The 17,666-nt window shown below is 41.7% G+C and overlaps 2 protein-coding genes across 2 annotated transcripts in view; one reads left to right on the top strand and one right to left on the bottom strand.

The window, feature by feature from the left end:
* Positions 1-3,526: 3,526 nt before the first annotated feature.
* On the bottom strand, positions 3,527-4,868 carry c2ail (CDKN2AIP N-terminal-like protein). The gene is given in 3 exon segments (NM_001141388.2): positions 3,527-4,194; positions 4,371-4,473; positions 4,627-4,868. Coding segments are annotated over 3 exon segments (324 nt in total). The 5' UTR covers positions 4,839-4,868; the 3' UTR covers positions 3,527-4,185.
* Positions 4,869-12,455: 7,587 nt separating this feature from the next.
* The window catches only part of LOC106567530 (protein Jade-1), a 150,722-nt gene continuing 145,511 nt past the window's right edge, over positions 12,456-17,666 (top strand). Inside the window, exons 1-2 of the mRNA XM_045693416.1 lie at positions 12,456-12,474; positions 13,527-13,576. The gene's annotated coding sequence lies outside the window, so the exon portion shown is untranslated. The remainder of the gene's footprint in view (positions 12,475-13,526; positions 13,577-17,666) is intronic.

A 17,666-nucleotide genomic window follows, 5' to 3' on the forward strand; every position in this document is an offset into this window, starting at 1 on the left:
TGAAATAAGTTATTGCTAACAGATTTTGTAATATATATTTTTTTGTTGGATTGATGCTGTTATTGTTTAGTTTCTACATCTCTTGGTTTAAACCATTTGAGAGTATTTTGTCATATCGGCAAATTAGTAGAAATCCATAAAACATGAAGACTTGGTTAAAATAATGTATTTTTCAAATTACCGCCCTGAATGGAGTCAGTACTATTGATTAGTGATCAAGGTAACTATGGCATTCTGCATGTCGATGATTTAAAAAAAATTACTTAGGTCACAAACACAAACATTATTTATGTCATGTGTTAATTGTATCAACTTTAAGTACAGTGGCACTTGTAATAAGAGGAGAATTTGTCTCATCTAGGAAAATGGACAGATAGTAGGCTGATTCCAACAAAACTCCTACTGTTTCGACCTGTAATTGAACAACACATCTGCTAAGCCTTTTTTCACATTTTGTTACGTTACAGCCTTATTCTACAATTTTTTTTTTTTTTTTAAATATTCCCTCATCAATGCCCCATAATGACAAAGCGAAAAAACAGGTTTAGACATTTTAGCAAATGTATTTAACATTTTAAAAAACATACCTATTTACATAAGTAGTTCAGACCCTTTGCTATGAGACTCATAATTGAGCTCAGGTGCGTCCTGTTACCATTGCTCATCCTTGTTGTTTCTACAACTTGATTGGAGTCCGCCTGTGGTAAATTCAATTGATTGGACATGATTTGAAAGGCACACACCTGTCTGTATAAGGTCCCACAGTTGACAGTGCATGTACGAGCAAAAACCAAGCCATGAGGTCAAAGGAATTATCCATAGAGCTCCGAGACAGGATTGTGTCGAGGCACAGATCTGGAGGAAGGGTACCAAAACATTTATGCAGCATTGAAGGTCCCCAAGAACATAGTGGCTTTGTTTGGAACCACCAAGACTGTTCCTAGAGTATAAACTGAGCAATTGGGGGAGAAGAGCCTTGGTCAGGGAGGTGACCAAGATCCCGATGGTCACTCTGACAGAGCTCCAGTGTTCCTCTGTGGAGATGGAAGAACCTTCCAGATGGACAACCATCTCTGCTGCACTCCACCAATCAGCCCTTTATGGTAAAGTTGCCAGATGGAAGCCACTCAGTAAAAGGCACATGACAACTCGCTTGGAGTTTGCAAAAAGGCACCTAAAGGACTCTCAGACCATGAAAAACAAGATTCTTTGGCCTGAATGCCAAGCGTCACATCTGGAGGAAACCTGGAACCATCCCTACGGTGAAGCATGGTGGCAGCATCACGCTGTGGGGATGTTTTTCAGTGGCAGGGACTGGGAGACTAGTCAGGATTGAGGCGAAGATGAACGAAGCAAAGTACAGAGAGATCCTTGATGAAAACCTGCTCCAGAGTGCTCAGGACCTCAGACTGGGGGGCGAAGGTTCACCTTCCAAAAGGACAATGACCCTAAGCACACAGCCAAGACAACGCAGGAGTGGTTTCGGGACAAGTCTCTGAATGTCCTCGAGTGGCCCAGCCAGAGACGGGACTTGATCCCCATCGAACATCTCTGGAGAGACCTGAAAATAGCTGTGCAGCAACGCTCCCCATCCAACCTGAGAGATCTTGAGAGGATCTGTATCACCAAATACAGCTGTGCCAAGCTTGTTGTTTCATACCCAAGAAGACTGCCAAATGTGCTTCAACAAAGTACTGAGTAAAGAGTCTGAATACCTATGTAAATGTTTATTTTTTTTGTTTATTTTACATATATAAATTTGCAGATTTGACATTGGGGTGTTGTGTGTAGATTGAGGGGGAAAAACAATGTGGAAAAAGTCAAGGGGTCTGATTACTTTCCGAATGCACTGTAATAATGAGTACACTGTCCATATCCAACATTATGGAAGTCATTTTTCATATTTACTAGGGTAAATAACATCTGCTGAATATGTGTATGTGAAATAACATTTGATTTGCTATATATATATATTTTTTTTACAGGATGGGTCATATTGTGGCAAGTGGTTTATTTAACCTTATATGGAGAAGGGATATGTTATATACATTTTTGTGAATTCACTCAATGTATACTTATGCTGTGTAAACAAAATAAAACATTTTTCAGACTTTGAGATTTTGATTTCAGCTCATTTTTCTTACGTGAAGAGTGCAGCTGTGGCATGTATAATTGTTTTGTCTTTGATAGTATTATGGACTAGGGTAAATAATCCTCATCCGCTGCAACCTCGATGGGCAGTAGCAGGCAACTAGGAGAGACTAATTTGGGAAAAAGACAGTCCTCTGTGACCCGGAAGTGGTTGAAGAGTGTAAATAAGTTAGTAGGTAAACGGAGAAGTGTTCTCGCCTTCCCCTGAGAAAGCACGAGTATCCTACCCGAGTCCTTAGCGGAAGAATTTTAAGATCTGTCCACCCCTTTGAATGAGCGGTTCTCGAAGGAGAAACACATGCACACATTTAAAAAACGATACCCTACTTATCCTTTTATCTATAAAATGTATTGCACAACTATACTGAACAAAAATATAAACGCAACAATTTCAAAGATCTTACTGAGTTAGTTCATATGAGGAAATCAGTCAATGAAATGAATTCATTAGGCCCTAATCTATGGATTTCACATGACTTGGAATACAGATGTTGATCAGATACCTTAAAGGGCATCAGGATCTCGTCACGGTATTTCTGTGCATTCAAATTGCCATCAATAAAATGCAATCGTGTTTGTTGTCCGTAGCATATGTCTGCACATACCATAACCCCACTGTCACCATGGGACACTCTGTTCACAACGTTGACATCAGCAAACCGCTCGTTTACACAACGCCATACATGGTGTCGGCCATCTGCCCGTATCAGGTTGAAACCGGGATTCATCTGTGAAGAGCACACTTCTCCAGCGTGCCAGTGGTCATCGAAGGTGAGCATTTGCCCACTGAAGTCAGTTACGACGCCAAACGGCAGTCGGGTCAAGACCCTGGTAAGGACGACGAGCACCCAGATGAGCTTCCCTGAGACGGTTTCTGACAGTTTGTGCAGAAATATTTTGTGTAAACCCACAGTTTCATCAGCTGTCTGGGTGGCTGGTCTCAGACGATCCTGCAGGTGAAGAAGCTGGATGTGGAGGTCCTGGGCTGGCGTGTTTACACGTGGTCTGCGGTTGTGAGGCTGATTGGACGTACTGCCAAATGATCTAAAGTGACATTGGAGGCAGTTTATGGTAGAGAAATTAACATTCAACTCTCAGGTAACAGCTCTGGTGGACATTCCTGCAGTCAGCATGTCAATTTGCATGCTCCCTCAAAACTTGAGACATCTGTGGCATTGTGTGTGACAAAACTGCACATTTTAGAGTGGCCTTTTATTGTCCCCAGCACAAGATGCACCTATATAATGATCATGCTGTTTAATCAGCTTCTTGATATGCCACACCTGTCAGGTGGATGGATTATCTTGGCAAAGGAGAAATGCTCACTAACAGGGATGTAAACAAGTTTGAGAGAAATATGCTATTTGTGCGTATGGAACATTTATGGGATTTTTTTATTTCAGCTCATAAAACATGGGACCAACACTTTACATGTTGCGTTTATATTTTAGTAGTAGAGCAGACTGGTCTGGATCATCCCTGGCAGGCAGGGGGCAGTGTTTCCCTTACTGCTCAGTGGTTAAACACCAGGGCCATATACCAGCATAGACTTCAGAAAGCACATTGGAGCAGAAGATCTGAGGTTCTGAGAAGGAGGCAAGGCATGGAATCAAGGATAGTTCACTCTGGGATAATTAGGGAGAACTGAGGAATGTGTAAATACCACATGGAAAGCCCTTTTCTGTACCCCTCCCTTGTTTTGAATGTGAGATTATGTTATTATGTTAAAATTATAAGTCATCATATGGCATATTTCTGGCCTTACAATGTTTATTCTTGCAACATGTTCTCACCCATGGTATTCAGATAATGGCCATTGTCAAGTACATTAGATATTGAAGCAGGCCAATCAACAAAAATTATTAATGTATAAAATGTTTCAAAAGTTATTGCTTATGTTACATTTGTTGTAATACCTAATTAAAAAACAATACGCTTGCATGTTAAGAAAACAGCATTTTAAAATCATATGCATCTGGAAAAAGGAAAGTTGGACAGTAAGGTAATCTATCCATAACAGACCAGGTCCTCCAATCATCGTTTCTGAAGGAGAGGGAGAGAGAGAATGGTTATTGTGGTGTCCTAACAGTGTTACCTTGCCTCTGTGTCTGTGATCACTGACTTGAATAAAGCAGATAGGAGAAAGTGATATGTTGGAAGGACTAGTCTAAGACAAGACAAAAAGATGAGGAATTATTTTGGTATGAAATAGAACTTACCTGGTTTTTCATTATCTCATCTCTGGTTTTGAAAACAGGGGCATCCTCTACCACAATTCCTTCAGCCATTTCCTTCATTTTCTCCAGGAGGTCTGGACTGTATCTGAGAGAGCATGCAGAAACAGAAGTTAGTTACATTAGTTACAGAAGTTAGTTACATTAGTTACATGATGGTATGCTAGAAGGCATTTTAGCTAAATAACACAACTCATGTACCGGTAGTCAATGCACGTGAAGTGTATTATTGTTTACTCACCGACAGCCAAGAAACACGTTGTTGGCCCATACCATGGACAATGCTAGCAGCTGGTCAATGTGTGGGTCCTCATAGTCGTTTATATTTCTGAATAGGAATTCCCTCCTGGCCTTCCAGTGTTTTTCACTCTCTGAGATGCCACGATATGTATCTACAAGCGTGGCCAAATGCCTGTTTTGTTCAATGAATTCCTCGATTTCCACCTCGGCCATTTCGACAAGTAACCCACGCTTCCGTACTACGAAATGCGTCTTGCAGAGAGGAAGGCAGGAAGCTCGTGCGAAAGTCCCAGCAAAGACAGTACAATATGAAGATCGGCTAAAACTTGTTTTTATTTTTTATTATTATTAAACAGTAACATGCAAAACACAAAAAAACAGAACAGCCAGAGGGATAACAGAGACATAATATAGACATGTAGCGAATCATTTTTTTAGACATTTTGTTTTGTATATGTTTTAATGATTCTAAATAGTTTTCCAAATCAGATTTAAAAATTGTTTTTTGCCTTTTTCTTCATAAATGTTGGTTTATGTATGAGACTGTTTCCTAATAAAATAAATAGATTTATGACATACTGACGTTCAATTGTGGAATCAGTGTAGTGAACTAATATGTCAAAATTTCAATGGTGGTATGCATTTTGTTGCCAAGATGTATTTTTACATCAGTCCAGAACACCTCACTATGTAAACAATTACACAATAAATGTTCAATAGATTCAGTTTCTAGTTCACAAAAACTGCATTCACTTGTAACATCAGCTATATATTTAGAAATCAAGCTGTTACATGGGTAGAGTCTATGGATAATCTTATAGGAGATCTCATTTACTTTATTGGTCACCATACACTTGTGTGGGGTGAGCCAAGCATGGCTCCAGTTCACATCAAATGATGAAGCCCAACGAAATATAGCAGAAGGAATAGAATTCCTGTAGAAAGTATCCCTTATTAAACAATTATTGAATGTATTATCTAGTAAACCTATGCCATTCACCTAGATATCGCTTGCAATAGGAGATGTTACAAAATATGCATTATTCTGAAGTAAATATTTTATCGAGGTATAGCTTTTATAGCAGTGTCATATGCTTGAAACTTCAAAGTTGTATCTTTCCATAAATTCTCTCTGTGTAAATAGATTCCCACTAATACCAAATAATTGGCTGACAAGGATGTTTTTCGAGAACCAGTTACGGTAAAATATCATCTTGTTTCTATCGAATATCGACCCATTATTCCAAATAAAACATTTATGAGGTGAAAAGTTTGGTTTATACAGCAAGGCCCAGCACGTCAAAATCTGCTTGTAGATCGGCTAAAACTACTTCCCCAATAGAAATCCCCTTCTTCTATGGCTTTTATGGCAGATTACAACCCCAAAACGTGTACTACCGCCACCAACTGGACGGGGTTGAAAAAAACAAGGTACAAATAAAACCCATACGTGATAGGGAAAACTAACTTAATCCACCCAAAATAAAACTATAAAAAAAACACATTGATAAAACCAAAACCTCCCACTTCTTCCTTCCTTCAAATCTCCATATCTCCCTCCTCAGGCTCTATGATCTGAGAGGGTGGTACGGCTTGTGACAATCCTCCATGCAACTCCTCCACCGTGAAGTCTTTCAGTCCCAGGAACCGTTCTGCCACATCCATAATTATATCTATTCCCCACTTTGACAGTGCCATTAATCACCATAGCTATAAAGACCACCTTCTTAACCTTTAACATATCTGGGTCCATATCTGGGTCCTGTACCACCCTCTCAGGTCATTAATGGCAACCCCTGTAGCCTTCAGTGAAGGCCTATCCACCACAATTTGACTCTTCAGGAGCACCACGAACTCTCATCCCTTTTAACATTCCAAAGACATGGCTTCATGGTTCCCACCACAATTGCAACACGTCACATTTTCATCACTTTTCTGATCTTTTCCACAGGTTGAACATCTCGGCTTCTCCCTTCTGCAAACACTTGAAACATTTCCCAAAGCTTTACAATGACCAACACCGCATTGGTCTTGGAATAAATTCTGTGACTCTGTAGCTTGCACTTGAGAGACTCCATATAAAAAATATAAAAAATAACAGATAGGCTCTTCACTTTTTATTCATTCAACACACGATTCATCCGACGAGCATCAATCACTCCAGGAAGAGACACAAGACACATCAAACTTCTCAAATCGGGTTAGACTCACCACAACCTCATACTGATTCTCAGAAGAACAACAACAACAAAAAGCCCACCTCTCGTGATAATATAAAACATTGACCACACTTGTAGGCGATGTCATGGCGACGTTGGCTAGCAAAACTCATGCGTAGAACACGTCCTCGGTTGTGTTGTGTTTAGATTTCGAGAAAATGAACAACTAAGGAAGAATTTGTCACTTCTCTCATTGACTTCTCAAACCCCAAACCCCGTTTGGTCTGTTTCGCAAGCGTCCCCGGAAGTTTCGCGATGTTGCGCCTCTGGGTTTAGAAACTCTGTGGTACCAGTGTTTATTACAGCGCCATCCTGTGACCGAACAGAGAACAACATTTTCAAAATGTCTGCACTACTATTCACTGGTACTGGATGATTGTTTTTTAAATCATTAAATTGACTCCCTAACTTGTGTACAAATATACCCTGCTTTATGTGCATCAGCCACTCTGTAGCCTCTGCTAATAAATATGGACCTTGTAAGCACATGATGTAACACCCTTGCCCTGACTTTGCCAAGTTGTTGGTTCAAACACAGCTTCAGCTGCTCCCACTCTATTTCAACAGATGTATCCAATTCAACTCTGCAATGCAATTAAGGAGATAATTGTGGGTTAGGGGAACACATAAGAATTGTGTGACCTATTCTAATTCATAGCATTCCCAGAAAGCATGGATTATTGAGTCATTCTTAGTTTTACACTGAAGACATGACTCTGCCATGGTGCTGTAGAATTTGTGAATTTTGTCTCTTGTATAATACATTGTATACATTAGCATAGAATAAAGAATACATTGTTTCGGAGTACTTCTACATGAATGTGGATGCTACCATGATTATGGATAATCATGAATGAGTCGTGAATAACGATGAGTAAATAAGTTACAGATGCTAACCTCACACCATTACCAATAACAGGGGAGGTTTGGCATTTTTTTTGGGGGGGGGTAGAATTGTATTGTGCTGTAGAATTTGTGAGTTTTGACTTGTATAATAAATTCTATACATTACCATAGAATAAGAATACAATGTTTCTGAGTACTTCTACCTTAATGTGGATGCTACCATGATTATGGATAATGCTGAATGAGTCGTGAATAATGATGAGTAAAAAAGTTAGATGCTAACCTCACAGCTTTTTTTTGGGGGGGGGGTATGATATTTATGCCTCTAACTTTCTCACTCATCATTATTCACAATTCATGAATGATTATCCATAATCATGGTAGCATCCACATTCATGTAGAAGTGTTCAGAAACATATTATATTCTTATTTACAGTAAAACTGACTCCAAAATGACACAATACATAATTTACCATTCATTTCTATTTCTATTTGGCACAACATGATCTGAAACACGACCAAAACAAACTGAAATGCAGTTTTAGAAAAAAGGGTTCTTCGACTGACCCCATAGAAGAACCCATTTTGGTTCTAGGTAGAACTCTTCTGGGTTCCATGTAAAACCCTCTGTGTAAAGGGTTCTACATGGAACTCAAAAGGGTTCTTCAAAGGGTTCTCCTATGGGGACAGTCGAAGAACCCTTTTAGGTTCTAGAAAGCACCTTTTTTTCTAAGAGAGCAGGAATATAGGACAACATACAAAACTTTTACTTTAATACACTACAAATGAGTTTGTCCAAATACCTATGGCACCTAAAAATGGGGGGGACTAGATACATAAAGTGCTTTAATTTCTAAACAGTAAAACAGATATGTATGAAAATACCCTAAAATAAAAGGCTGAAATTCTGTACTGTCGCCTCATATACAATAATGTATCTAAAATCCAAAATGCTGGAGTATAGAGCAAAATTAAAAGTTTTAGTTTAACTGACCAAATAAATATGTAGGGGGGGTGTACCTGGTATGACAATCTATGCCACCTAAAGCATTTTGTTTGGACTGCGAGTCTGTGACCTATATACAGTATCACTCTTACATCACTCCTTTACCCATTTGCCCAAAAACATCAGATACAGTAAGAAGCTATATTCTATTTTGTCACTTGACCTTAGAGAAAGAAAGCCTTTATAAATGAACATTGTGACATATCAAAAATAAATGATGATATCTTCCCAACCCCAAACTCAGGTTACAGGATTACCACCAGGCTACGAGCCAAAATAAATAAAGGCCTTTTTTTTTCAAAGCCAGGGTTGAATGGAAACCATCCAAGAACATACTGACACATCCTTGGCTGCCTCTTCATGTGACCAGGGCCCCCTTACAGACATGCCAGGAACAAGATCAGAGAGAAATACTTTACAATCCCATCAGTTCTGAGGGAGACCACCCTACCTCACTCTGTCTATATAAACAGGTTGGGACAACATCCTGACAGGTATGAATGGAACAAGACAGGGGATGAAGGCAAAAGTGTAATAGAACATGTAGGTAGGTCTTCCCCTTCATTTGTTATGAGGAGGGTGTCACTTCACTTGACATCTTGAGACGTCTCCCCTTCACAGTGTCAAATATTTTATATTAATTGCTCATTTTTGGTTATTCTCCATGATCACGCTCTCCGTAGCCGACGGGAACAAGACCTTTAAACAGGTCGACATTCACAAGGCCGCGGGGACAGACGGATTACCAGGACGTGTACTCAGAGCATGCGCGGACCAACTGGCAAGTGTCTTCACTGACATTTTCAACCTCTCCCTGACCGAGTCTGTAATACCAACATGTTTCAAGCAGACCACCATAGTCCTTGTGCCCAAGAAAGTGAAGGTAACCTGCCTAAATGTCTACCTCCCCGTAGCACTCACGTCAGTAGCCATGAAGTGCTTTGAAAGGCTGGTCATGGCTCATATCAACACCATCATCCTGGAAACCCTAGACCCACTCCATTTCGCATTCCACCCCAACAGATCCAAAGATGACGCAATCTCAATCACACTCCACACTGCCCTTTCTCACCTGGACAAAAGGAACCTATGTGAGAATGCTGTTCATTGACTACAGCTCAGCGTTCAACACCATAGTGCCCACAAAGCTCATCACTACGCTAAGGACCCTGGGACTAAACACCTCCCTCTTCAACTGGATCCTGGACTTCCTGACGGGCCGCCCCCAGGTGGTGAGGGTAGGCAACAACACATCTGCCACGTTGATCATCAACACAGGGGCCCCTCAGGGGTGTGTGCTTTGTCCCCTCCTGTACTCCCTGTTCACCCACGACTGTGTGGCCAAGCACGACTCCAACACCATGATCACTGACAACGATGAGACAACCTATAGGGAGGAGGTCAGAGACCTGGCAGTGTGGTGCCATGACAACAACCTCTCCCTCGATGTGAGCAAGACAAAGGAGATGATCGCGGACTACAGGAAAAGGAGGGCAAAACCCGCCCCATTCACATCAACGGGGCCATAGTGGAGCGGGTCGAGAGTTTCAAATCCCTTGGTGTCCACATCACCAACAAACTATCGTGGTCCAAACACATCAAGAAACTCATGAAGAGGGCACGACAAAACCTTTTCCCCCTCAGGAGACTTGGTATGGGATTTGGTATGGGTCCCCAGATCCTCAAAATGTTATACAGCTGCACCATCGAGAGCATCCTGACCGGTTGCATCACCACTTGGTATGGCAACTGCTCGGCATCCGACCGTAAGGCGCTCCTCCCAGTGGTTAAAATACAATGAGGTGCACACATTCCTATCTCAATCTCCATAAAAAATATCTGCAATCTTGATTATATTAAATATGGGCAGCTTACAACCCATGTAAGTCCCCATTTGATCCCCATTCTGCTTATAGCCACATGGCATACCTCTTCACTCAGCATAAAATACACAATGATGCTGAAATAATACACTGTTCCAAGAGGCTTGGCAACACATATTTTTGATGAGTCATCTAATGTATGCTTAGTCAAGAGAAAACTGTAATTGGGAGACATGGAGACAACAGGTAGCCTTTTCAGCAGCATGCTGGGAATGAGCCAAGGAAGAAGTATTACCCCCCACTCCAATATCACACGGGCCCTGGTCAAAAGTAGTGCAGCATATAGGGAATAGGGAGCCATTTGGGACGCAGCCTGAGAAGGTAAATGCCTCGCAAATGGGACAAGTATGAGATAAGTACAGGAAAACAAATGACTTGAATTGAATACAGAAGGAGATAGTAGATCTCAATCATCGGCTTCTGACTCAGGAGACAATGATTACATCTTCATACCTCTGTTTAAAACATTGCACCCTTTTAAATCACAGTTTTTTTTTTTAAGGCTGTGCCATATCATTATACAATACTGCTGTGCTGATGATCTCTATAGGGATTTAAAGTATGAAAGGGCTGTAATGCAAAAAAATCAACGGATGGCCTAGATAATTCTAGGAGTCTAGACCATAATGAAACAAATTTGAGGATCTGTCTTTCTTTCTGCAGGCGTTTCAGTCTGTCAGTCTCCCAGGTTTGTCAGGCTGCCCTAGAATAACCTCTGAACTATCAGAATCGGCACCAATTCTACAGTCCCGACAAGCAGTTTGTTGTAATATTATCCATCATGAGATACAGTGGCTTTGATGTAGGTAGCTGACATTTGGATGCCCTGGCCTGATCAAAAGCCTATTGGATGCCACAATCAAACCGAAAGGACATACAGTACCTTGAATGAAAGAGAACCACAATTTACACTAACCACAGGCCCTTCTAATGAGAGGAGGGTTACGTCCCATTTGGCACCATATTCCCTTTAAAGTGTATATAGGGAATAGTCTGCCATTTGGGACAGACATGATATATGTTGCATGGCTGAATTTGCTAAATAAACGATGAGTCCAGCAGACAGTAAATTAACGGTCAGTACAATCAAATACCCATGGAGTGGCATTGTATGTTTTCTCAAGGGACTTAACCCACCTGTGGTGCGGGCAGGCTGCTACAGCACATTTGAATCTGTGCCAGAAAAAGCTAGTGTGTCTTTCATTTCACGGGGGGGGGGTAATTGGTACACTAATACAGGACTATTAAATGCCCAGTGCACTACTTATGTGTAAAAAATATTTATTTTAAAAAATACATGTTTTTTTGGTTTTTTTTTCCAGAGAGTCCTGCGGCACCCTCACTTCCCGCGGTTATGTGAGATGGGTAAAGAAAGGCCTGCACCGCTTGTATTTTCATGCGTGCCAAGGGTGCAAATATATGATGTCAGAAACACAACAACAATCATTGATATAGAAAAAAAATACTGCCATGCATCATTGGCTGGGTGGCCACCGAGCAGCAGGAGAGGGCACGCGCAATAACATGAAGGTGCGTGCGATTACTACCAGACACACAGTAACCCTCACCGGAGACTAGCTGTAAAATTATACTAAGGTTAAGACAACCCAATAATTCCATGCAGAGCGTTTGATGTCGAACTTTCTGTAATGGTATTCATTTCCATTCAATTTCGCTCCGGCCCAGGTCCAATGAATTTGTTTCTTTTCGAACGCTTCTGCATGGGAATTGTACAATGTCCCTTTTTTAGCTTCAACCGAGCCTGGTGGAGATCCGACAAAATACAGATCACTCCTAATAGAAAGTAGTAAATGCTGTGGAATTGATATCGCTTGTCTGCGTGAACTAACAGCATGGCTTGGAGTGGATTGAATAGGCTATTAAAACGTTTGAAAGTAAGACTAACGTTATTTCAATGTTTCTTTAATGTCTTTCTTATTACGAAAGGAAATATGAATAGCCCAAAAAAAATCCTCGGTAAATGGCCAATTATTGAACAGATATTACCCGACTAAAACAAACCGCTTACACTAAACGGTGGCTTTCACTTTCAAACGAGTGACAGGCGAAGAATATAATTCCATTTGATTTCCATTTCAGGTTTTAGCCAGTTTGGCGAAATTAACCCACCGTAAAGATATTTGAATCGGCTTTCAGTAACGGCAAATTTAAAGTACGTCATTAATATGGCGCCAAAAGAGTTTAAAGTATGAGCTTATTTTGTTGTGAGGTTGCAGAACCCTCGCGCAAGAGGGAGAACATGAGCGGGCAGGAGGGGAAGCGAATGGGCAGGCGATGTTTTTTCGGCAGAACGTCTCAAAACTAGCTTGCAACATTTCATTCCATGAAAATGAAGCATATATTATTTTTTTTCCCTTACTGGATCTGAAAACACACTCACGTGACAAATCGGGACCTGGGGGATATCACATTGGACTATTTTCAAATGCGACATGGCTTTGAAAATGATATTTGTTATCTTACCTTGCTGTACCCGGCATAGCTTTAGCTTACATTAGAAGTGACTTGCTGGCTGCAGCTCGAGGCTATCTTGCAAGCCGTTAGACAATTTGGATTTACGGATGATACTCCTAAAGTCTGCTAAAGGTAGCTAACAGTTAGCTACATTAACTGTATTTAGCTGAGAACTGCGAAGGCGGCCATCGCAGTTTTGTTGAATAATATGTTATGCTGCCGGATAGACTTTATAATGGATTAAATGTGTAAATTGCTACTTTTTTTATTTTGACTCTCTTGGGAGAGCATCTGATCGACGTGCTGTCACCACAGCCTCGCAGGCACGTCCTGTCACCAACGTGGATAGTCGGTGGGCTAACGTTAACTAGCTAACTAGCTAGGGTAGTTGCACTGGAATTTGACCACCGTGAAATTCACTGTCACTACATGTGGTTAACTTCAAATGATTTCGTGATTTCTCATCGTCCAGAGTCGAGGACGTTTTCGCCATCGGAAGCTGACTGCAATCAAGGTAAAAAGGTAGGTTCGATTTTGGTTTCTTCCCCCAAGAAGTACAGTAGTAGCATGTAACGTTAGCACAGGGGGGAAAAAGCACACTTCCAGAGCTGGTAGTGAAATGTGTAACGTTAGTGCATGTGGGTCAGATGGTTGTGATAGCCAGACGAATAGTTAACACGAGAAGATCATTCAACTGCAACTTCTTATTTTCTAAAATATGAAAATGTCAGGTCCCAGTTCACAAGCAATGTTAGCAACGCCAACTACGCAGCGAGTATTATTTACAGGCGGGCGGTCATAGCTATGTTCACCGCTGTTATGAAATAATTTTGGTAGCGGGATTTTCCTGAAGTGCTCTTGCATAACATGCTTCAGTGAAACAAATGGCTAATTATTTTGTTGAATTCGAAGAAATTATTGACAACTTATGCAAGAGTCGTGCAAGTGTGTATGTGTGTCGCGAGGAGGGACCGCGTCTCGCCAACATATGGCGCTGAAAATGCACATGCTGGGCTAATGACGAGTGATCGGATGTTATCTGCCCGTTGAAAAGATCAAATGAGCAGCATTTTGGTAATAACGATTGCGCTATAAAACTGTGATTTGTCTAAAGTTACTGTTGCCATCCAGTGTCGCTCGCTTGTGGGTTTGAAATCGCACGTGAACGCCAATTGCGTTCCCAAGAAGTGGAGTGTGTATTTCGGAAGGCTAAGCACGCACCTATCTAAGAATTAGAACAAGCTTGTTAACTCTCCTCTCCCCTCCCTCCCTGGCTCTCGCTGTGCAGTTCTAACTGTGGGGGGGAGTGGCTATTGTTTACCTTCAGAAACTCTGCGCTCATAGATCAGGGGGTGGGCCTGGTGTTGGTGCTGCGCATGGCGAGTAGAGGGACAGAGCAGCATCTTGATGATTCCCATTTTAAGAAACAAGAACTTGATGTTCATAATCAGATATATTTGGGATCAAGCTATTTCCAGTGTTTTGAATTACACATTGAGACTCTCGTAAGTTGCCACGCGCTTATATCTTTGACAGTTGTGGGGGGGGCTCACATTTTATATTTTCAATTCTTATTGGGAGAGGGGTTTTGGTTTGTTAATGGGGGGGTGCCAATGTATGTGAAGTTTACTTTACAGCGCATAACCTCGAGTACATTCAAATGTTATTATTATGTATTATGGTCCTCTTTAATAACAAACAAGTAAACATTTTTTACAATCCATTACCTCCAGTGATTCAGAATAGTAGACTGTGCAATCCATCCTGCTTCTCTTATTGCACAAATGTAATTGAACTGGTCCCTTCCTTTAATCAATTAAGTCTGAATCATGTAGGGACCCAGTTGTGACAGCTCTACCCCCCCCCCCCATGAAACAGGAGATGAGTCATGGTATGGGAGCATAAGAGCTCTCTCTCTCAATTACATTTCAATTCAAAGGGCTTTATTGGCATGGGGAAACATGTTTACATTGCCAAAGCAATTGAAATAGATAATAAACAAAACTGAAATGAACAGTAAACATTACACTCACAAGTTTCAAAGTAATAGACATTTCAAATATTATATTATGTCTATGTACAGTGTTGTAACAATGTGCAAATAGTTGAAGTACAAAAGGGGAAATAAATAAACGGATAAATATAGGTTGTATTTACAATGGTGTTTGTGCTTCCCTGGTTACTCATTTCTTGTGGCAACATGTCACATCTTGCTGCTGTGATGGCACACTGTGGTAATAGATATGAGTTTATCAAAATTTGATTTGTGTTTCGAATTCTTTGTGGGTCTGTGTAATCTGAGGGAAATGCTCGTCGACCATCTCATTCCAAATCATGGGTATTTAATATGGAGTTGGTCCCCCCCCCTTCCATTTCTGCTATAACAGCCTCCACTCTTCTGGGAAACCTTTCCACTAGATATTGGAAAATTGCTTCCATTCAGCCACGAGCATTCGTTAGGTCGCACTGATGTTGGGCGAGTAGGCCTGGCTTGCAGTCGGCGTTCCATTTCATCCCAAAGGTTTTCGATGGGGTTGAGGTCAGGGCTCTGTGCAGGCCAGTCAAGTTCTTCCACATCGATCTTGAAAAACCATTTCTGTATGGACCTCGCTTTGTGCACGGGGGCATTGTCATGCTGAAACAGGGAAGGGCCTTCCCCAAACTCTTTCCACAAAGTTGGAAGCACAGAATCGTCTAGAATGTCATTGTATGCTGTAATGCTATGCCTTGACCACACCGACAGTCATTGCGCAAAATAGTACGCAGCATCATCTGGATATGTAGCCTAGTGGTTAGAGCATTGGACCAGTAACCGAAAGGTTGCCAGATCAAATCCCCCAGCTGACAAGGTAAAAATCTGTCGTTCTGCCCCTGAACAAGGCAGTTAACCCACTGTTCCTAGGCCGTCATTGTAAATAAGAAGTTCTTAACTGACTTGCCAAGTTAAATGAATAAAAATGTGTGCAACAAAAGTTCAACGTTCACTTTCTGCTACGATTTCTGTCAAACCGTCTACGCATACGTTCAATAAATCCAATGTACGCACTGCAACTGCCTCTGCAATGCTGCAAAGCAAACGCAGCGTTCTATTGGAAATGAATGTACTTCTGGTGTACCAAAATGCAGTGATGCGGTCGGTGAGATCGAGGTGTTACGTATTCCCTACACTGGAACTTAGGGGCCTAGCCCGAACCATGAAAAACAGCCCCAGACCATTATTCCTTCTCCACCAGACTTTACAGTTGGCTTTATCCATTGGGGCAGGTAGCATTCTCCTGGCAGCCGCCAAACCCAGATTCATCCATTGGACTGCCAGATGGTGAAGTGTGATTCATCACTCCAGAGAACGCGTTTCCACTGCTCCAGAGTCCAATGGTGGCGAGTTTTACACCACTCCAGCCTACGTTTGGCTTTGCGCATGGTGATCTTAGGCTTGTGTGCGACTGCTTGGCCATGGAAACCCATTTCATTAAGCCCCCTAGCGAACTGTTTTTGTGCTGACGTTGCTTCCAGTTGCAGTTTGGAACTTGGAAGTGAGTTTTGCCACCGAGGACAGATAAAAAATGTTATGCGCTTCAGCACTCGGCGGTCTAGTTCTGTGCACTTGTGTGGCCTACCACTTTGCGGCTGAGCCGTTGCTGCTCCTAGACATTTCCACTTTGCCATAACAGCACTTACAGTTGACCGGGGTAGCTCTAGCAGGGCAGAAATTTGACGAACTGACTTGTTAGAAAGGTGGCATCCTATGACTGTGCCACGTTGACAATCACTGAGCTCTTCAGTAAGGCCATTCTACTGCCAATGTTTATCTATGGAGTTTGCACGTCTGTGTGCTCGATTTTTATACACCTGTCAGCAACGGGTGTGGCTGAAATAGCCGAATCCACTAATTATAAGGGGTGTCCATATACTTTTGTGTGTGTGTGTATATAGTGTACGTGTCTAATATGGTCAAACATTTGGCAGGACATTAGGAAGTGCATCTCTCTCTCTCCTCTCTCTCGGTCACATACTCTTACCTAGAAAAACACTGTTGATTACATGGGGTGGGGGTCACTCGGGGGGAGTGTGTACATGTGTGTTAGTAATCTATGTTACAGGTGCATGTGTGTGTGGGCTCCTAGTGTGTGTGTGTGTGTGTGTGTGTGTTAGTAGCACTCTCTGACTGGTTGAAAAAAGGGGGTACCTCACATGATCTGCAGTATGGTATTAGCAGCTACTCCACGGGGGGTTCATGAATGGAGTCACTGACTGCTGCTCATGTCATTTTAACATCCCTCCAACTGTACACACATACTCGCCCCAGTAACCTCCCCAAGCAATGTGTGTGTTGCTGATAGGTGTCAAGGGAGGGAGATGACATCCACGCAGGGGGGAAGGAATAGGAAGGGTAAGAGTTCAGGTGGGCGTTTGCACTTCAGCAAAGAAAGGGAAAGAGGAAGCGAGTTTTTATGCTCCTTTTTTAAATTTATTTTTACCTTTATTAAACTAGGCAAGTCAGTTAAGAACAAATTCTTATTTTCAATGACGGCCTACCAGGGAACAGTGGGTTAACTGCCTTGTTCAGGGGCAGAACAACAGATTTTTACCTTGTCAACTCTGGGATTCGATC

The sequence above is a fragment of the Salmo salar genome, chromosome ssa13, assembly GCF_905237065.1.
Source record: "Salmo salar chromosome ssa13, Ssal_v3.1, whole genome shotgun sequence".
Classification (NCBI taxonomy): Eukaryota; Metazoa; Chordata; class Actinopteri; order Salmoniformes; family Salmonidae; genus Salmo; species Salmo salar.